The 21,338-nt window shown below is 54.4% G+C and overlaps 1 protein-coding gene across 1 annotated transcript in view; it reads left to right on the plus strand.

Moving 5' to 3' along the window:
* The window catches only part of LOC121081922 (hydrocephalus-inducing protein-like), an 88,949-nt gene extending 73,372 nt beyond the window's left edge, over positions 1-15,577 (plus strand). Inside the window, exons 31-51 of the mRNA XM_040581275.1 lie at positions 129-256; positions 342-654; positions 876-1,081; positions 2,156-2,395; positions 2,671-2,839; positions 3,989-4,159; positions 4,785-4,958; positions 6,112-6,320; positions 6,741-6,893; positions 7,211-7,394; positions 7,882-8,023; positions 8,082-8,202; positions 8,800-8,951; positions 9,914-10,106; positions 10,648-10,756; positions 11,342-11,560; positions 11,714-11,842; positions 12,294-12,755; positions 13,337-13,482; positions 13,824-14,045; positions 15,230-15,577. Coding sequence (XP_040437209.1) covers positions 129-256; positions 342-654; positions 876-1,081; positions 2,156-2,395; positions 2,671-2,839; positions 3,989-4,159; positions 4,785-4,958; positions 6,112-6,320; positions 6,741-6,893; positions 7,211-7,394; positions 7,882-8,023; positions 8,082-8,202; positions 8,800-8,951; positions 9,914-10,106; positions 10,648-10,756; positions 11,342-11,560; positions 11,714-11,842; positions 12,294-12,755; positions 13,337-13,482; positions 13,824-14,045; positions 15,230-15,394 — 4,007 coding nt within the window. The 3' untranslated portion in view covers positions 15,395-15,577. The remainder of the gene's footprint in view (positions 1-128; positions 257-341; positions 655-875; positions 1,082-2,155; positions 2,396-2,670; positions 2,840-3,988; positions 4,160-4,784; positions 4,959-6,111; positions 6,321-6,740; positions 6,894-7,210; positions 7,395-7,881; positions 8,024-8,081; positions 8,203-8,799; positions 8,952-9,913; positions 10,107-10,647; positions 10,757-11,341; positions 11,561-11,713; positions 11,843-12,293; positions 12,756-13,336; positions 13,483-13,823; positions 14,046-15,229) is intronic.
* The last annotated feature ends 5,761 nt before the right edge of the window (positions 15,578-21,338 follow it).

Below are 21,338 nucleotides of genomic sequence, written 5' to 3' on the forward strand. Positions count from 1 at the left end.
GCTTCTCCGGGGATACAAGGGGGTCTTTCGCAGAGCTGCCAGCCAGGACACCCGCGTGGCCTTAACGTGCTTGTGACACACAAGCGACATGAGATGTATCTCAGCTGCTTTATTTTCATCTGTTGAAGGTTTCAGTGTGGATCTGGACCATGTGAAGTGCCTGCCCTGCTGCAAGACTAAGACATTCAGAGTGCGCTTTGACCCACAAAGCGCCAACCTGCCACTGGGAGAGGTGGACGTGCTCCTGCCCATCAAGGTACCACCTTTTGGGGCAGGCAGCAGGCTGGACACAGCAGCAGATGTCACCTGGTCTCTCAGCTGGATGTTCTGTCCTTCACTAGGTAGCAGGTGGCCCCACGTTCCATGTCCGCCTCCGTGCCGACGTGACTGTGCCGTCCCTCTGCCTCTCCAGGGACAGGCTGGAGTTCTCCGTTGTCCAGTGTGGGCAGTGCCGGGAAGAAACTGTCCAGCTCCACAATCAGCTCCAGGTCCCCTGTCAATGGTTCGTCACCGTGCACGAGCCTGGTAAGGTAAAGCACAGACAAGGTGTGACACGTAACTTCTTGGTTGGGTTTTCTTTGCCTCTCTTGCCCTTTCTGCCCCCGTGGCTGCCTGGGCGCTTGGGCTACAGCTCGGCTGAGGAAGCTTCTGAGGGTACGGGGCAAGGCTGCTTCGCCTGGACCTGTTTGTTAGCTGATGCTTCACTTCTCTGCCATCTTCACCCATTCCTCCTCCTCTGAGGACAGCGCCTCCCCATCTGCCTGCCCTGCCTACACATCTTTGCTCCCGTTTCTGGTGCCACCAGGTTATGGTGGCCACGTCTGGTTTGGACGTGGGTGCTCTTCGCACCGTGACACTATCTCAGAGCACGGCAGGAACCAAGAGTCTGTCCCCACAAAGGCCACCTCACACGCCTGGTTTCTGTGCCCAGGTGGACAAATGCTTGTCAGCGAGCATGCGTCGGAAGCTGCTGCAGGAGTTGGAAGCCAAGCCCCGTGTCTTTGAGGCACTGCCCTCGGCCGGAACCCTCGCTCCCGGACAGCGATGCAACATGCGAGTCAGGTTTTCACCCGTGGAAGAGGTGAGATTGGCAGGTGTCACCCCGCGGAGGTCTGGCAGGGCAGTGTGGAAATGAGAGCCCAGCGCAGGGGATGAGGTCTGGCCTCCGCATGGAGCTTTCTGCCAGCCCCGTACCCGCTGTGCCCCAGTTTCCCCTGTAGCGCGCACTTCTGAGAAGCGCTTTGGAATCCCCACGGGGAGTTGCACAGGGAGCATCCAGGCTCGGCGGTGTGGCTCCCTCTCGGCACATGGAGGAGATCCACCTGTCTCCCCTCATCTTCCACCTCGTGTGGGCATATCTGCAGGCTGCAACGCCCCGGCGCAGAGCAGCTGGCATGCTCGCGGGGGACAACCCTGGAAGGGCCAACCTGGGCTAATCCTGCTGCCGGTACCAGCAGACAAAACAGCCGCCAGACACCTTCCTGGGCACGGCGGGACTGTCACCTGTAGCGGTACACTGCCAGCAGTCCCTGTGGCTCTGGCCCAACCTGCCTGCGTGTTCCCACGCGGTCTGGGAGTCAGCTTAAGCGATGGAGCATTCCCAAAGGCAGTTTGCATGTGGCCACAGTGACTTGGAAGCTGGCAGTGTGTGACAGCATGGACACAAGTGCTTCCATGCCTGGGAACAGTCCCAGGGACGGTATAATTGCTAGTAGGGATGCAACCAGCTTGTGTTGGGCTTTGGCCAGAGCCAAACGCTGAGCAGAGAAGATGACCCTTATTTCTAGCCAGCGAGAGCTCATCTGCCTCTTGCGTGGCTGGTGTTTGCCTGATGCAGCAGTGCCACAGCTGTGTCTGGGCAGCGTAACCCCGAGGACCTTTCTCATGAGCGCTGCGCTGCCTCGTGACTGGGTGAAAACGTGTGGCAGACTGTTTCAGATCTGACACCAAACAGCCAGTTACACCTCACCCAGGATCCATCCCAGTTACCCGGAGCCAGCATGCAGGTGCTGCAGCCTCTGCTGTAATTAAATACCTGTTTTCCATTCACCTTAGAGGTACCGATGACACCGCTGACCTTGGGGCAAGGGTTGAATTCCAGGCCCTTGTCACCTGGGACTTAGCGCAGGACCTTTCTGTGCTTCTCTCTTTTCAGAAGTCCTACAGAAGGAGGCTGAAGATTAACATTTGCCAGAGCAGCCAGCACCTCCAGCTGCAGGTCTCGGGACAAGGTCTGGAGCCGCAGCTGGAGTTCAGCCCCCCAGTGCTTGAGCTGGGACCGGTGCTGCCATACAGCCATGGGGCGGAGGGGACAGTGGTGGTGAAGAACCCGTGCGAGTTTCCCATCGAGTTTTACTCGCTGGAGTTTGACCAGCAGTACCTTGAGGAGGAGCAGGTGAGCGGGAAGGTCTGGTCCCCGTGTGCGTGCCGCCGTAGCTTCACAGTGCTGTGGTGGCATTCCCGGGCTTGCGCCAGGGAGATGGAGGCAGTCGCCAGGGCACAGCCTGGTGGCACTTGAGGGGCAGCCAGCCCTGCTGCCAGGCCGAGGGGGGTGCTTGGGTAGTCCGTGCTGGGAGGAAGGCATGAGGGAGAAGACTGGTTGGCTGGGCAGTGTGTTCGTGTGGTCAAGAAACCCCTCCTGTATGTGGTTTCTCGTCCCTCCGCGCACAGGTCCTGCGCATGCTGAAAGACTACGACAGCCGCAACACCTTGTTGCTGCCTCTGCGTGGCCCGGGTGAGAAGCTGCCCCCAGAGGTGCTGGAGTACTCTCAGGACCAGAAGGGGCTGCAGGATGATCAAGCAAAGCCCAAGACTGGGGACCCAGCGGACCAGGACAAGGGTGAGGGTTTGGCATGGTCTGTCCTGCGTGTGGACACAGCAGGGAGTCCAGGCTGCGTACCCCGAGTTCTCCATGACCTCATTCTCCACGGAAAGCCCGTGCTTTTAGCAGCCGCCTGTTCCCCAGCTTGGTGGAGGAATTGCTAGGTGAAAACCTGTGGCTTGTAAGACGCATCCTCTCGCAGCTCTGAGTGCAGCTAAAGCAAGCTCATATCTTACTGCCACACACTGGGGAAATCATCAGGGTGTCCCCTTGTGTCCCTCAGCCACAAAGAGCAGGCTCAGATGAGTTCTTCAGCCTGTAGGACCAAGTCTAATATAAGGAGCTGGTTTAGATTTGTTCCTTCGCGGCAACACAAGCACAAGCTCAGAATACCCCTGGGCAGGCTCCTCGGTGCCTTGGGAGTCTCCCTCCTTAGGAGATTTTTGCTTTTGCTTGTGGCCCTGCAACGTGGGAATGGCCAAGAGCAGGTTGCCATTCCTTCCCCACGTCCTTCCTCCTCGGCCAGCTCTGAAGGTGCCTGGCACCTGTCAGATGGGGGCAGAAAGCACTCCGCTGGGGTTGTTGGCAGCACCTCACCCCGTAGCTCGGTCGTTCCCCCCTCCCTTTTCGATGAAAGCCAGTCCAACAGGGTGAATTCAGAATCTGAATGTGGGGAAGAGGAGGAGGAAGGTGTTAAGGAAAGACGCGGGACGGGTGGTAACCCGAAGCTCTTCACCTATTTTGTCCATTGTGGCAAAAGGGCCCCAGCGGTGGACTTCAGTGCCACCTCCATTGCTTCACTGCAGCCTGGTGCCATCTCCCTCGGGACTGTTCCCAATGCCCAGTTGCACCTGTCACCCCCCTTAGGCACCAGGACCCGGGACCAAACTCCCATGAGGACCGTGGGGAGGGTTCATGGAAGACGTGGCCCAGGCCTCTTGGGTGTTGCCAGATGCTCTTTCCTCCTCCTGCCACCCCACTTACTGTGCTCTGAACAGGCCCCTTCGCCAGCAGCTGGATCTGCGCGAGCCTCGAGGACGGGCACGATGAGATCTGGGCTGTGACATTGCTTTCAGCAGTCTCCTCTCCCAGGATCTGAGGGGATGGGGAGGGCGATGAGGGTCCCAGGGAGGCAGGAGGCTGACTTTTCTACCTGGTTCTACACAGCAGAGCACCAGCAGAGCACCAGCAGCAGCAAGGAGGCTGCAGGAGAGCTGGCCGACAGCCCTGTCCATAGGGCCATCGCCCGCCACCTGGGCATCGATATCTCTGCCGAACGGCGCACAGGCGGAAGCCGCAGAGGGATCGTCATCATCGTCCATGGGGCACCTCGGACAGGTACGTGAGCTGTTGGCTGCAAGGAGAGCGGGAAGCAGGAGAGACTTATCCTGGTGGGCCGTGGTGCTTGGTCGGCCAGTTGAAGCGAAGCGAGGCAAGCCACAGCTCTGCTGGTCCGTGAAACGGTCCCAGGCCTCTGCCTAGCTGGTGCCAGTGGTGTGGCTCATCTTGTGTCCCTATAGCTAGGCTCTTGTCCCCCCCGATGGGGTGGCCATGTCCCTCTTGCTGCATGGGACCACATTGCCTGGTGCCCGTGTTTCCTCATGGGAGCAGCCCCTAGCCCATGCTGACCCCCCAGACTGCGCCCAGCTGGCACCCACCAGCACAGGGTAGCGAACGGTGGTGGTGGGCCAGGGCTCGAAACAATGTCCTGGCCCAGGGCTGAGGTCACACCACAAGGGACAAAGTCCTGGGCTGAACCGGAGGTGGAGGCGATCCACCTGGCTCTGGAGTTCAGCGCTTCTGACCGTGCTGAAGCTGCCTCCCTCGTGGTGTCCCCTAAAGGGACATGTGCTTTCTGAACGTCCTTGAAACCTGCAAAGCCTCTGGGGGGGCTTTCCAGAGCCTGTCGCTGAGAATGCTTCACCTGCAAATGTCACCAAGCCGCCTTCCTCTCTCTCTCAAGGAAAGACAGCGGCAGCGGTCGCCCTGTCCAAATATTACGGCGCTGCCTGCTTGTCCATCGACGCCGTGGTGACAGAAGCCATCTCTGACGGGAGCAGCGCGGCAGGGCTCCGTGCCCGGGAGCTGTGCATCAGGGCTGCCGCTGAGCAGAGCCACAAGGAGACAGAGGATGAGGGTAAGGAGGAACACTGGGCGCAGAGCGGCGCTTTGGAAACCCACCACGGCCACCTGCTTCTGCTTGCTCCAGAGGAGTTTGGCAGCCCTTGGGTCTCTTGGGGAGCACGGGTGCAAGCGTGTAGAAATGCAGAGCCATTTCATAACACAGCTCGGGTGAATAAGAAGCTCTGTTTTGAGGGGTCAGACAAAGGCATTTTTACTGCCTCTGGGCTTCTTGACACACGTTCCTTTTTCTGGGAGTGGTGAAGCACACCCATACCTTTCTCAGAGCTTTATAAACACATTTTCTCCGAGCTGAATCCAGCTTGCTCCCTGTGGCCATCAGGCAGAACTGCTGCCCGCTTGAACAAGGAATAACCCTCCGAAGTGGCTCATTAAGCTCTAGGTGGCTGACTGTGAGTGTGGCTTCACAGACATGAGAGGAAGGGAAGAATAACCTCTTGGAGGAGTTTTGGATGAGACGCACTGCAGATGAGCTCTTTTTCTCTGGAAATGTATTTTTTTTTCCCCCTATACTGACACTGTCAGGTTGCGGAGCTGGCACGTGCTGTGCTGTGCTCCATGTGAGACTGGAGACTTTGGGGAAACTTTCTTGGGCAGTTGTTGCCCTGAGCTCTGCAGGGTGAGGCCAGACGCTGGCCTTGGCAGGGGACGTTTTACATTGCTCAGCTTTGAACCTGGGTGTTTGGGAGCTGGTGGAAGGGAAAAGGCTCTGGGTGCCAGGTGGGGTTATCCCAGGCAGAGGGTTTAGCTTCCATGGAGATGGGTGATGCTGCTGGGGCAGGGCTGCCCGTTACAGTCTCCACGGGAGAAGGTAGGATGGGTGCAAGGTAGGAAAATGATGGTGCTGGGGGACGAATCTTTGGCTTGATCCATAGGGGAGCTGCTGTGCAAAGTGTCACCTGTGTGCATGTTTATTAAGGAGGCTGTGCACGGGGCTGTGCACGACAAACTCTCTGGCCTTTCCGTCCTCTCTCAGCTTTATCGTGCTAGTAAGGGAAGCAGGGCAGGAGCTGCTTCTGGAGAGCAGCGCTGCTAGTGCCCAGCAGGCTGGGGGACAAGTGCTGTGTCCCTGCCAGGGGTGGAAGGTGCCTGCTTGCTCCCCGCAGCACCCATCGCCAGCCCCGCTGAGCCATCTGTCCCCTCTGCAGGTCACAATGCAGATGTCTCTCTCAGCGTGCAGTGCCGCGCCAAGGCCGGGCACAGCTCAGCGCTGCGCCAGTCCAGCTCTGAGGAGGACGGCAGCCTGCAGTCCCCGAGTTCCCAAAGGCCGGTGAGCACTGCAGCAAGCAAGAGGAAGCCGGATGGCCGTGCATCCCAATCCCGGGAACAGCATCGAAGGGATTTGACAAGCTGCCAGGTGAAGCGTGATCTGCGCTGGTTAATGCCTGGGTCCTTTCTGTTGCATCTGAGAAGCGAAGGGGCTGCTTAGAGTGGGGGCTGGTGTGTGGGTGTGTGGTGCAGAGCGCCAGCTGGGCATGCTTGGGGTGGGAACAAACCCCTGTGCTCTGGCAGAAATCTCGACTGGGCCTCAACAGTTTGTTGGCAAAGCGCAGTCCTGGCTAATGTGGCCGCAGGCAGTGGGCAAAGCTGCGGGATGCTGTGCCGGGGGCTTGCAAGCCACGGGATGTGTCCTCCAGGGTTGTCCCCTGGAGCTGCTGGCCTGCAGGGTTGGTTCGAGCCTCCCGCTAGTGGGAAACCCTGGCTGCAAGCCCAGCAGTTGGAACTGTTCAGGGGTTACCCAAGTGGTTTGGTTTACTTGTGGCGTTCAACATTGCAGGGCTCCTCCATTTCTCATCTCCACCCTCCCCTTCCCTGCGTCCCTGCGCAGCGATGGCTGAGCATCGGTGGCAGCACAGAGGGAGGGCTGGGCTGTCTGAGCTGCGTGCTGCCCGAGGACTTGCTGGTGGCCGTCCTCTCCGAAAGGCTCCAGGTACGTGGGGTGGGGTGGGGGCAGATGCTGCGTTCCTGCTCCGGAGAGACAGGCAGCGAGGCAGTTTGGAGAGGAGGTCTGTATCTGCTCTCGGAGGAGCCCCGAGCTGCACGCAGGGATCCTTGGGGGAAGCTGCAGATGCCCCAAGGTGGCAGAATGTGGGGAAAGATCAGAGCTTGTCTGGGCCGATGCGCTGGACACAACGATGGCTGGTGTCCTTTGACATCTGCTGACAGTGGACATTTACTGACTGGCTGAGAGCCCCGTGTGTGCCACAGCTGGCTAGAAAAGCTGTTCCTTTTCAACTTTATTCGCAGCTGAGTGACTGCTACCAGGGCGTGGTGTTTGATGGCCTGGAAACCCTCTTTGCGCACAACATGGCATCTGCTCTCCTCTGCCTGCTCAAAGCTGTTGGAAATCGGCCTCACATCTATGTCGTGAACCTGTTCCAGGATTATGTGTCCTTTAAAGCCAGGGAGACAGCTGCAAAAGAGCAGGAAGGTGAGACTTTTCATCTCCGCACCTCTCAAATCTTCCCTGTCAAGCACTCAGCCTTATCTGTGTGTATCTGGGTTACCAGCAGAGCTTGTAAGAAGTGGTCTTATTAATCCTTCCACCTTCTGCCTGGGTGTAGCCAGCGCTCAGCTCACAGTTGCTTAAAATGCAGCAGAGCAGAGCTGAGGCTGTGAAGACTTCCCTTGGTCTCTACCGTGAAAGCCTGGGCACAAGTGCCAGCTGTTGTGGCTCAGTACCGAAGCAGCAGCAGCAGCTGCCCGCCACGCTGGTGCGCAGGAGCCAGGCAAGGCACGGGAACTCGCCGTGAACTGTTGATAGTTCAGGGGCTGATCTGAATTTTGGAGCAGGGCTGTGAGCTCCCCAGCACCTCCTGGCAGGATGATCGGCTGGCTCGGGACACAGCTGTGAATCCTGGCAGCTCACCCCCAACAGCAAGCTCTGCTAATGGTTTCTCCTCTGGCCTTGGCTGAAGGACGGGAGCAGGAAGAAGCTGCCCGCAGGGAGAGAGAACGTCTCTGGGAGATGGACGAGGATGAGTATGATGCCCTCACTGCGGAGCAGAAAATTCAGCTTCATAACCAGATACGCCAAGTCCAGCGCGAGAGGAGGCAGAGGTCTGTGCGCCTGTAACTCCCCAGGAGGGTGCCCCTGCAGGGTTTTCCTGCTCCGGAGACCTCGGTTGAGCTCAGAGGGGTCACGGAGCGAAGGCCCGAAAGGGTCTGTTCGAAGCGGGCAGTTCCACCCCCAGGTCCCCTGCAATGTGGTCCTTTCCATCAAACCCATCGCCGGTGAGGTAAGAACAAGAGGCCAAGGTGACCGTTGCTCTTTACAGGCTCCAGACTCGTTGCTTCCTCTTGCCCGCCCTAGTCCAGCTCCGTGCAGGTCAGGCTACAGGGGGGAGCAGCAGTGCCAGGGTGGCAGTTCTGAATTTGGCACGTCTCGAGCAAGGCTTTGGCTCACCGCTCTGGCTGGGTCTTTGGTGGGAGACCCAAACCCTTCTGCACATCTCTTGGAAGCCCGCTCAGAGGGGGCCTTTACTGGCCTGACGTGCCTGGGCTCAAAGCAGACCATTCCCTCAGGCTCCCTGGCCTTTTCCTTCTCTTTAAAGGCCAGTTTGAGGTTAGTTGCGGGGTTTCCGTGCAGTGCCCCCCTCCCTTGTGTGCTGGGGTGGCTGCCCAGTGCTCAAAGCCAGCTTTTGCGCTCCTGGGCTCCCTGTGCAAGGTCAGCACCGCTTTGGAGTCACCCCTGCGATGGAAGGAGCCTGCCCAGGGCAAGCAGGAAGGGAGACACGCTGTCTGGGGCTGTTCCCGGTGACGCATATAAGAATAAGACTGCGTACGAAACACTGAAGGATGTTTCCTCCTAACACGGCTCTGTGGGTTCCCCCAAGTTTCACAGCCCCATCAGTGACATTTTCAAGGTGGATCCCATTCAGATGTGCGTGCCCAGCTGCTCCCACGCCTTTGCTACGGTGACCTTCGCTCCACAGATGATGCAGAGCTACCAGTGCACTTTTGAGGCTTCCCTCGATGTCCTGGCGAGGTAAGTCCCCCTGTGAAATCTGGGCGGGGGGGACCTGCCTGATGGCTGCCCCTCCTCTGGGAGGACCCCGACCTCTTGTTAACCCTGATGCTCTCAGTAGCCTTAGGCAGAGTGCTTAGCATTAGAGAATAGAGGAGGCGGTAACTACTAGACAGAGTAGAAAGAGAAGGGGTTATAGCTTAGCCTCTGCGAGTGACTGTGAAGACAGTGCAGCATTTGGTAGCCAGCTGGGAGTTAGTGAATCAGCAAGAAATGGAGATGTGCAACAGTTGAGCTGGGGCTTTCCAAGGACAAAGGTTTAGATGAAGCCGTTTCTGTGCCAGCCAGCCAGCGTGCATTATTTCCTCCTTGTTTCTGTTAAAATGAGATGATTGTATGTGATTACCTGGGGTATGTTAAGCTATTCTCTGTCAAAGGAGCGACTGGAGCCCTTCTAAAAGAGGAGCCCAGTTCCCCTGTCCTGGGACGTGTGTACCAGGGCTCTGACCGGCTCTTCCCCAGCCGTTTAGTGGCTGAGTCAGGACAAGTCAGCTTTCTGCTCTAGTACGCAATTCCTTTTTTAGCGTCCTTGGAAATAATCATTACTGACGGTGCTATTTATTTTTCCCTTCTTGCTTTTATACTATTTCCATGCTGCGCTCGTGCTTTTTGCACGTGTCTCATATCATCGCAGCCAGTGAATTTGCCATGTCTCGCCTGTCGCCTCATTATTTACCTGCTGTGCTGCATGATTCGATTCAGTGACATGTTCTTTAACTGCTACTCTGGAAGGCTCTGGCTCTTCAGAGCTCTTGTGAATGGCCCTGATTGGATTGGGAGGAGGGGGGTGGAGGAGACCTGTGTCGTGGGGTACAGGAGCACCAGCCAGGGAAAATGCAGTGGGTGGTCCCTGCTTTGTTGCTTGCCAGGTGGGAAATTGGTTAGTGCCGGCCGTCACGATCTCTCCTCTGCCTTTCCTGCAGCCCTGCAGCAATTAAAGCGCAAAGCCTGACCTTCCGTGTCAGTGGAGATGGGACTCTGCCTCGGGTGACAGTCCTGCGCCCGGTACTTCACAGTAAGAGAGGGAACCCTCTGCTGGTCTTTAAGAAGCTGTTGCTGGGTGATTCACAAAAACTCCCTCTGGTCCTTCATAATGGTGGCACCCTACCTGTCCAGGTGAGGACCTGCTCAGGGAACGCTCTGGTCTGGCAACAAGTGCTTGTCTCGTGGAGAAAAGGTCCCAGGAAGCATGGCAGACCTGGAAACAGCTCTCAGAAATTCTTTTTAAGCAAATGACTGACTTGTAATTTCCAGGAAGAGAGTTCCTCTTGGAAATGCGATTTTTCTGACTAGCCTATCCTTTTCAGTTAAATACAACGCAAGAAAGTTGGTGGGGTGTTTTCCCCCCATCTCTCTTCTCACGCTTTGATTCTCGGGTGGGCACGTGTGATGTCATAGTTGCATTAGATTGTATTTGATCCCATTTTACTACACTTTAATGAAAAATTCTGTTCATTATTTTTGTATCCCAACGCCTCTGAACGCTTCTTTTTTCTGTCTAGTTTTACTTGAACTTTGTAAGTTTAGCTAAGAGCTGTGTTTGAAGCAGGGAAGCATGCTGGATGCCCCGTGCTGGACCAGCACCAGTACGGTGCCAACCCACGTGTCACCCTGTACCCACAGCAGTGTGGTTGTGCTCTGTGTTCCTTTTTCTCAGTTGACGATAGACCTGTTGGATGAAGCGGGAGTTTTCTTCTTGAAAGCCAGGCCCACCACACAATGCGTCTACCAAGCTGGGGGCGTGAAGGAGGACTCTCCTGCAGGAGGTAAATCCAGTAAGCGTGAAGCACGGTCATCCACACAGGGGAGAAATGTGTGCCCTGCTCTTGGCTTGGCCAAGCAGCCGCCAAATGTTAGGTGTTGTTTCTTCGCTGGGGCTCTCTGTACCCCCAGCTTTTCATGTGGACTCTGCGCACGGCTTCCTCCTAGAAAGTGGTTGGAAGTTTTTTCTGTTCCTCTGGACATGGTGGGTTGAGTTGCGGGGGGCTGTCACCACTTCAGCGGACCATCTGAGGTCTTTGCTGTGTGTGGGAGTAGCAGCCTGAATGGAGGCAGCCCCTGAGCCCACAGCCAGCCAACAGAAGCCAAACCCATTCTTTGGCTCAGCTTTACGTGTGGCAGGAGCTGACTGACTGCAGTTTGAGTGAGCGCTGGGTGTTAACCTGTGTTTAAGACACTTCAGCAGTGATACGCGTGGTGCTGTCGTAGCCTTGTGAGCATAGGAGGAGGGTCTGGCACCATTGGTGGGAGAACCTGTGCTTAGAGGTAGCTGGGTTTCAACCCCTTACGCCCCACAGAAATATTTCAGCGGTACAGCTGTATCACTTGTCGCTGATTTCATTGCTGTGCAGAGAGGAAGCCTCACACCGCTCTCCTGGTCCTGCTCCGTGGGGAATTAGCAGAGTTTGACGTGCTTTTCAAACCCACCCTGGCCCAACGTGTGGAAGGCAGGATCCACTTGTCAGTGGTGAACAACCCGTATGAGGAGACCGACATTCAGCTGGTGGGCGAAGGCTACGAGGATGACTTCACGCTAGATAACATCCACGGACTGGTGGCAGACAGGGATTGTCTGTTAACCACCCCACGGGTGGGAACTGGGGCGGCTACGCAAACCTCCCGCCCCCCGGCTGAGGAGGGTTCCGTCGACCCTCAAAGCTGACAGAAAAGTGACGCGCCCACTCAGCGTCCGAAAGACTCTAACATCTTCAGCTCACCCACAGACTCCTCGGCGAACTCCTTTCGCGGCAAACTGGCTGCAGAGGCCAGGGGTGCTGAGGCGAAAGCCGAGGCCGGAAATACACGGATTGAACCACCGCCCTGTGCGCCCCAAGATGGCGCCGAGCAGCAAGGCGGGAGCAGGGGGGGGAGCGCTAGAGTTAACAGGCGCACACAGAGGGGAGGGGGAGGAGAATGGGAAGGAAAAGAGTGATTGGCATGACCAAAAAAGGGAAAAGATCACGAGCGAGGGGCGGAAAGCTAATCAGAATGACCCTCCCCAAAACCGTCCTTATAAGGCAGGCGCCTCCCCAAGCGGAAGGCAGGGCGGGCAAAAAGGGAAAGAACCGCCCGATTACACAAGAAAGGGGAGGGGCCGAAGCCCGACCACATACCACCAGCACCCGGAAGAGAGCAGTCAGTCGGACTCTGACTCCGACTCAGACGCTGCATGGGAGACTTGGCTTGCAAATACAAAGACCAAAATATCACCACTCACGGAAAAAGAAAAACAGAAGGGGACAGAAATTACTCTCACTGATTGGAGAAAAATACAAATTGCATGTGCCGATTGGGCCCCAACAGACACACTAGCATTCCCGGTCCGAGTGACGGACGGGGGACAGAGGGTTCATTCGCCCTTAAGCCCTAAGGATATACAAGCGATTGTTAAAGCAATCGCGGACAAAGGACTCAATTCGGCCATGGTCTCCACCCTCATAGATGGGGTTTTTGGGGGAGATGATTTGCTCCCGTTCGATATAAAACAGACCTGTAGGTTGATTTTTGACGGGGCAGGGATGATTGTGTTTAAACAAGAATGGGAAGAGAACTGTGCAAGGCAGTTAGCCCGAGTAACCGGAGCGGATCATGACAGCGGCAGGATCCACTTGTCAGTGGTGAACAACCCGTATGAGGAGACCGACATTCAGCTGGTGGGTGAAGGCTACGAGGATGACTTCACGCTAGATAACATCCACGGACTGGTGGCAGACAGTGAGGAGAAGGAGAATGCTGAGGGCAATCTAGAGGAAGACGTAATTGAGGGTAAGAGAGGAAAGGCTGCCCATGTGGATCAAGGAACAGGAAAACAGACGTTTCTGCTCACCCTGTGCCGCGCACCTGCGGTCCAGCTTTAGCAGCCAGATCCTGCTGCCTTTTGTAGCCTGCAGAGGCTTAAGAGGCAGCTTGAGAGCAGAAGAGAAGATCGTCTGTCAAGGGAGAAGCTTGCAGGCTAGCAGGGAAGGGTCAGAGATACCCGCGTTCAGCTGAGTATCTCCAAAAGGAGGGCTGCCAGCCCATGGTATGCTATGGAGATGAAGCCCGTGTCTAATGATTTGTGCCCTTGATATACGCAGCCTGTGCTGTCACCCCCTGACCTGGCGGTCTGGGAGCGTGCTGGCTCTGTGCAGAGGGGCAGTGCATGCTGTGCTGCGTGGCTCTGCACAGCCACAGCCACGGGTTTAGGGATGTGGCAGGGCGCTTGCATGGAAGCGGTAGGATGGGGAACTGCGTCTCCCCAGGGAGGAAGGCTTGGAGCAAGGAAGAGTTGGCCACGCCTGTCTCTGTGGATGTGAGGGGGGTGGATGGACCTCAGGCACACTGAGACCTCCTGCTCTCATTCCTAGCAGCTGCCAGAGTGAATCACATCCCGTTCGGGGACTGTCACATCGGGAAACCCTACAGCGTGACCTTCACCATCACCAACCGCAGCAGGACGGAGGCGATGCGGTTTGAGTGGCTGGCAGACACCCCATTTCACTTCTCCCCCAAGGTGAGTTTGGATGGCTCTGCCTTTTCCCATTGCTCCAGCCCTGCCCGGCGGGTTCCCAGGAGCTGGCAGGGAGTCACCACGTACCGGTGAGAGCCTGTTTCAGTGCCACAAAGGAGCTGCAATCCCTGGCTTAGCTGGCACGGGGCTGTCAACCCCACAGAAAAGGCTCCGTGTTACGGGAGGTGGCATCTTTTGTATTTTCCTCTGTCAAACCCCAGATGAATACACGGTAAGAGGCAGATTCCTGGCACAGCTGCTCACCACATCGATCGATCTCTTTGCTGTCAGTCCTGCCCTTGCTAGTGATTCCAGTTAGGTCTTGGCTCTCTGGTTCTCCCTAGGTGGGACACCTCCATGCTGGCTGTGCTAAGGCCATCACAGTGACCTTGAAATCGGATGTCGCGGTCACCTTCAAAATGCACCCTGTGAAGTGCAAGGTGGCTAGGATCACCTTCCCGCTGCCGCCGGAGCAGATTAAAGACTGGGATGACTGCCTGCGCACCATCAAGTGGGTGGATACCACCATGAGGGGCCCAGGAGCCACGTGGCCTGTGAAGAAGAAGGTAAGAAACGCAAACAGGAAAAGCTAACGGAGCTGCTACAAAAAAACCCTGGCAGGCCACCATCTCTGCTGGCTGAGCAGCTCCTGCGTCCTCCTGACGTTTAATCCACCCGTGAGGTTCACCCGCAGTGCGTTTTGGGGGAGAGGCAGATGCAGTGACCTGTGACACCAACACAAAATGGGGAGGTCTTTTGACAAGACACGTTTAGCCACATGCAAACTACCGGTCTCTGCCAAAAGCTGAAGTGTTGCAACCTGTGTTGAACGGGAGGGCACATTTTACGATTTTATCACGTTTTGTGGTGTTAAAATTTCTTCGTCGAATTCAGTGCCTTTTCACCAACAAGGAGTTTAAGGCGCTGCACTCTGACTCTTGTTTTGGAGTGGAGAGCCACACTAGTGCTCTTGTGTGTGCGCTGGCCAGCCCACCGGCACATGGTGGGTGAGCTGTCAGCTCTGCCTACACCGATAGCAGAGGTTTTGGTGGTGGTGCCCATGTTGTGTGGGATATCTCATTGTGCAGCAGCCCAGGTGCTGCGTGGCAGTCGTGCAGCAGTCTGGAGAAGCATCGCTCCAGAAAGTGCCACACACACGTACCTGGCACGTGTTCCTCCCTAGTTTCTGAGCCTTTTTAAGACCTGTAAACCACACTTCTTCCCCATCAGCAGCAGCAGTCGGAGGCTTTCCTAGTGAGTTCGTCCCCATTCCAAAACGGCCGTCCCCAGCCCTCACCAGCGTGGCTGTTGCCCCACACATGGTGTCTGGAAAGCACCTGCCGCTAAGACAAGAGGGAAAAGGTGCTTTCTGGTTTTGTTCAGTCTTGGGGTTCTCCATCCACAGAACTCCCACAGGGGAACTTAATCCTAATTTAGAGGCCTGCTGGATCTGTAGCGGGCCATGAAAAAGGTCTGACACTCTACAGGGTTGAAACACAGGGACAGGTACCTATGACCCAGTCATTGTCCCCATGGGTGTATTCTCAGTCATGGTGGTGATTATGGTGTTCAGTCGGTAGAAACAAACACTGTAATGGAAGGGTTAAATTTTGTCACCTTCCCGGGGAAATAAATGGGAATGGTCCTTTCTAGCCCCTGTACGAGGCTGATCTTGGAGGCCAAAAGCCTCCTCTTGCTCAGCCGGGCTTTCTAGGCTCTGCTCAGTGATTCTTCCCTTTCCTGTTTGGAGGTGATCGAGACAGACCCAGAACCAGCTCACACTGTCCTGGAGGAGAGCAGCCGTGAGGTGGAGCTTTGCCTCAGTGCTGTTGTCGACTACGCTGAGCTCAAGCTGGATACGGACACGACTCAGTGCAAGGAGACCTTGCCCTTCCAGACGAGGACATTCCCGTGAGAGCCAGAGGCCAGGCAGGGACCCGTGCGTGGGAGCTGCCTTTGCCCAGGGCTGACCTGGTGCCTGCTTCGCCGGAGCCGTGCCGTGCTCTCTGGTGGCCTCTGCTTCTCCTTCTACTCGTGGTCTGGTGAAAATAAAGGCAATAAAGTGCCAATAAAGGCAAAAAATAAAACACTGACATGTTTATTGTTTGGCCACTTAATAAACCTCTTCTAATTTCTAACTGGGTGATTAGGCCTGGCGGGGGGTGGGGGCAGGGATGTGTGTGCTGCTGCCTGCTGGTTCTGAGGTTTCAGCTTCCACACATCCTGGGCACCTGGAGATGCCTCACATGTGGACTCGAGTCCCTTCTAGAGCTTTGTGTTCAGTCTCACCTGCTGTTCTTCTCTTTAAACAAATCATGTATTGTTTCATCCTGTCCAAGTCCTGGCAGGGTGCTGGGGCCTGCGTATCTGCACGTAAAGCCAAGCAGGAGATGGTGGCCACCGTCCTGCCAAGGCGTGCCAGGAAAGGTTCAATTCTGCCATGCCTTTCTGCTGACAGCAACCATGGATTTGCTTCCATTGCGTGTTGCCTGTCCTCATCTGCTCGAGGACAGGTTTGCAGTCAAAATAATGTCAAACTGAGATGTAAAGACCAGAATAAGACCCTTGGATTAAGTCTCCTGGGCACCATGCCTGCCCTTTCCTCTTTAACCTCCAAACTTTGAAACACTTTGTCTCCGGGTAGCCCAGGGCAGTGCTCTAGACGTGGCAGAGTTGCCTGGGGACAAAGATACTCCTGAGCATCAAGGAAGGGGTACCAGAAGCTCACCATACAGTGTTACTTTTCTACTTGCTTTGTATTTATTGGTCATTGTCTTTTCACTCCTCCTTCTTGCTTTTCAGTTCCATGCTGTCCAACACGGGGAATGTGGCCCTGGAATACAACCGGATGGCGGCTGTGGAGGACGAAAGGGCATTGAGCCACACTGGGGAGCTGCTTCCACCCAGTCTGGACGGTAAGGTGCTGCAGCGAATGAAGAGACGGGACACAGCTTGATGCAAGCAAGTTGTCCATTTATTAGCGATTTTCTTACAATTACATATGTTTCTACCTTCTACATATTACACACTGATTGGTTAAATCTTAAGCGTAAAAAACACTGATTGGTTGATATTTAAGGCACACCATTAGAACAATAGGAACTTATTAGTTTATCTTGACATAGCAATAATTTCTATTCCAAAGTTAGGGAGTTTCTTTCTACACGGCTTTCTTGATTACATATCGGCGCCATCCGTTCCCTTATCTGGCTACTTGTTTCTCTGTCCGTCTGGCTGCCTCCTCAGCTGTAGCGGCTCAGGGGTCTGCAGTTAGCTTGTTCCTTGGTTCCCAGGGCTTGTGCCCTGCAAGTTCTAACAAGTCTCTGTTCATCAGGCTATCAGTACTTGGACTGTTGTCCTTGAGGCCTTGTCCTACAGGGGAACACAGACAGACAGGCTGATTCTTTGCACCAGCACTCTGCTGCCTCTTGGCAGGGTTCTTTGTGTGACTGTGTGGGCGAGGCGAGGTTAGGGGGTCGCTCTGAGCCAGCTGGCGTTTCCGCACCAGGCCAGAGGCGCAGGATCCCTTTGGGCACAGCTGTTCTCTCATCTTGCGTTCGCTGCTTAGATTTAGTTTAATGCCCTGTCCTATCCTCAAACAGCGTGGCTGTAGCAAACTAAAGAGGAAATGCCCTGCGGTCCCTGGCTCCCTGAGCTTGTGAAATGATCTGTTGCTTTGGGGAGGGACTGAGAAATGGTTTTACGTCATTCGTATGGAAGGTAAAAATGATGTTGGCCTAGGGCAGTTCTCCATACTGCCCAAGTGACATAAGAGCTTAACCTCACCGAGGTAGGCTTTGCAGAGGACGCTGTTTCCTTTAAAATGCGATTTATTAGTATGAATTAGCATTCATTTTGGGTGTGGAAGTAAATTGGTTCCCATGAAGGGCAAATTGCTGCTCTTCAACTAGAGAGAAGCAGCAGAGCAACAGATGAACATCACCCCAAATAGAAGTAGGGTGAGAGAACCCCCAGGAGCACTCATGTCCAGTACTTTGTCCCTTGTCTTGCCCTTGAACTGGTGAGTGTGTGGCATTAGGGAGCTGTGCCAGCAAGGTCCTCTGCACAGCTTCAGCGACACCACGGTGGTTTCTGCCGAACTGGGTTTTGTGCTCCTTGCAGGGCATTGGGGGAGGGATGTGGGCTGCTTGGTGAGGAGCACATGGGGATTGTACAGCAGAACCAGAATTTTGTACAAATCAGACTTTTTGTGTCGTACTTGATGGAGTGTGAGTCAGCAAAGTCCCGCAGTGCTGTCGCTCAGCTAGAAATGCATCAGTAGCATGGTCAGGATGTGCAGAGCACCTTGCAAAGCCCTTGGCCAAGAGGCAGGCTTTGGGAAATGGTTCCGTAAAGCCACCTGCGCTGGGCTTGCAGTTGCTTGCCTGCAGAGTATCTGTGTTAGTTGTGGAAGGCTCAGGAGTGCTGCCTTTGAACAACCCCTACATCCCTGATGCTGCACGATCCACAGGGACTGTGGGTAACCCAGTGAACTGGGATGCGGGTCTTCTGATGGGGAGTTGGTTTGTATAATTCTCTTGCTTTGAATCTGTTCTTCCCTGGGGTAAGTCTGACTTCAGTGAAGTCACTCCTGATTGAAAGGAGTAAAATTGTGGCTAAGCCGTAAGTACTAGGGCCATGTGAGTTGTTAGTGGCTGAAATGCCACGTAGCCCTTTCTTGGAAAATGAGCAGTTTCCTACTGTCTCGCAGTCATTTGGGAATGTGCCACGTGCTCGGACTGTCAGAAAAGAAATAGCTGGTGTGCCTCTTGGTTTATTGGCACTTGTGTTATAAATTAACTGCTAATTTTTCTGCTGGGCAACATTTCCAATTTGTTACTCTTGCTGCTTCTGATTTGCACGTTTCTGTTTTGTGGCTCCAGTTGTACAGCGTGGGTGTTCTCGTGCCAGCCCCTGTTCCCACGTGTTCTTGCGTTATGGTCTGACGGCCTCTGCTGAATTGGGAACCATTGTGGCACTGACTGGCAGATAAACAACAGACAGAAATACTTCCATTTGTGCATCCTACAGGCTTATTAGTAGTTTATTGTAAAGGAAGAAGGCAGTAAGAAGCACATAAAAACATAGCAGAGCTTATTCTGTGTTGCCCTCTTGCTCTTTTCACTGTAGCAGCGCACTGTTTTCAGGCAATGCAAGTTCAGTCTGTGAGGTTTGTGAAATTCATTGCTGATGCTCCGTGGAGACTGAATTAATGCTCATTGATTACTCTGAAATACGACAGGACAGCGAGTTATTGCATTACTGAAATGAAGTCCTTTAAAAGTCAGCCCAGCCCTGTTAGATGTTTTGTTGTGCACAGAAGCTATTCAAAGAATACTTTTAAGATGACTCTTGTGAGGAGGAAAGGGGCAGAAGACCAAGGCAAATGGCCCAGCGCCACATGAACGTGAAGCCAACTGACTCATCTCAAAGACTCCTGCGAACCGGCAGGTGAGGGGGGCAGGCGCAGGGGCACCCCCTCTGCTGCAAACAGATCTTCATCCTCCGGTCTCTCCTGTCTTGTGATGGCCCTTATTTTCCAGCCTTTCTGATATCAGGGTTTCAGCGGGAGCTTTCCCTGCTTGGCTTGCCGTGTTACCTCATGCTACAAGGATCTTTTCTGTGCAGGTTGGCTGCTGCAAGGAATTCGGTGAAGCATTTGGGATAGGTTATGCAGGGAAACTGACATCTGAGTTTGGGGTTCTGGGCAGTTAGGGTTGATATTGGTGTGACAGTAATTACTGTTAGCCTGAGTTTACAAAGAGCCTGAAACAACACCCAAGACGAGCAGCTGCTTCAGTCTCAGTGGGTGCCAGTTCAGATGCCAGTGGTGAAACCTGGAAGGCCAGAGCTTGTAATTTACTGCTTGTCACAGGGGAGCACGAGAAGGGGAACCATCGTACAACTGTCTGTATCTTCCTTGAAATTGAGAGGGGAGTTGTATGCAGGATGAAGTCGTATTTGCATGAAAACCTATAGCCTGAAGCTGTGTCTAAACACAGCAAACTTTAAAGCATAGATGGGATGCAACCCCTCTGTCATCCAGGCACGTTTATTTAGAAACCTGGTCTTAAACAGTCTGCTAAGGGTTTGCAGTTGCAAAGCAGAACAACATTTTGCACTGGTCTCAACTGTGCCCCTAGGCTACAAGCAAGTGCGTAGCAGAGTTAGCGCCCTGGTAACACGAGGCAGTGCTGCAGTAGAGACTTTGCAACCTCTTACCCCCAAGGGAGGGCAATTCAGCTTTCAAAAGCTTAAGGGACCATGGGTTCACAACGACACAAGCAGCCAGCTTCTGCCTAGCACCCCTCTGCCTTGGCTTTCCCCCTGTTTGGGCTGACGCTGCATTCAGCCTGGTGCAAGGTCCCACTTTGGTGGGGTGGTAGAGCGTGGCTGAAGGGTCAGCCCGCTCTGAAGGGCTGAGTCAAGCCTTGCACGGGATGCCATGTCCCACGGTGTCCCTGGAGAGGGGGCTTGGAGCATAATGTGCATCTGCAGGAATGGCGAGAGGCAGCTTTCTCTCCCAAGCTCGTGGTTGTCTCTGTGAAACCAAACCCTTGCTGCTTTAGCCTTGCCCTCAGGTCCCTGGAGAAAGAATTCCCTTTCCTTGTGCGTTGCTGTGCAGGTGGTCCCAGTGCCCCTCACCAGCAAGGGAGCTGGGAAGGCTGCCAGTGCTTGCTTTTGGGGGGGGGTGGGGGTATTTCTTGGGCTCTTAATTGCATTGCTGTTGATCCATTTGCTCCTTAGCAATGACAACGCCTTGACAATTACTTCCTTTTACTTCCTTCAAGTAGCTCCAGTTGTTGAAGTTCCTTTTTTCTTTATCCTCCTGCTGATCTGAACTTGCATCCTCCCCTGCCTACCCGGCACCTGAAAGAGGGAGCTAAGTAAATATGGCATGCCAAGACTTAATAAGGCAGGTAGCTTTCAATTGGCTTTGCAATGCCTTTGTTACAGTAGTGTGGCCAAAAGAACAACAACAAAAGCAAATAACATTCTTCATTTGCTAATGAGTTTCTGAGGATCGAAACAGTGCAGGACGTGAAGTACCCAGATAACAGGTGCTTTAAATTCATATGGGCTGCCCATAGCTTTTATTTTAGAGGGCTTAGCTGCAAGATTGAGTACAAAATTGCCAATTCAGAATGACTTGCTGAAGATGAAACGCTTTCCTGAAATGCGGTATTAAATCATGCAGGTTGCTTGCTGCAGTTCCCTTCCTAGTATTTTACCTTCCAAATAGGAAAAGCAAAAGCCCTTCTGCAGTTTCTAGGGTGAATATTTGAGATGTCTAGAAAAAGAGATTGCTCTTTTTGTCTTGGATGGGGCAGCATCTGTGTTGACAACCTTAAACCCCAGCTGAGCAGGTGGTAGGCGAGGTGCTGGGTGGTGGGTGAGGCGCTGGCTGTCAGCGCCTGTGTTAGAGCAACAGGTACGTGTCTGTGCCTGGGCTGGCTGCCTTAGGGCCCTTCCAGGAGGGGATGGGGATGGGAGCAGAAATCTCAGCCGTGGAGGAGTCTGGATCAGTTCTGCTGAAGGGAGTTTGCTGCTGTATGCAATTCCTAAATCAAAGTGCTTGCTGCTTCAACAATGATAAAAATATCAAATTAATTAAAAGCACTGAGGAAAACATCAGGGCAGCCAGTGAGTGATGAGAAGCAGAGCTTTTATCAGCTCATCAACAAGAGCGCTGCTGGGGGTAAAGGCTCCTGGCCCTATGGCAGCAGTTTTACCACTGATTTCAGTGGGGGCAAGGTGATAGTTCCAGCGCAGCGACGCCACGCCATACATCTGGAGACTGCTCTGCTCATCTCTACAGTAACATGAATTTGGTAATTTGATTTGCCTTCCTGCTGCTA

Source organism: Falco naumanni (assembly GCF_017639655.2).
Source record: "Falco naumanni isolate bFalNau1 chromosome 21 unlocalized genomic scaffold, bFalNau1.pat SUPER_21_unloc_1, whole genome shotgun sequence".
Taxonomy (NCBI): Eukaryota; Metazoa; Chordata; class Aves; order Falconiformes; family Falconidae; genus Falco; species Falco naumanni.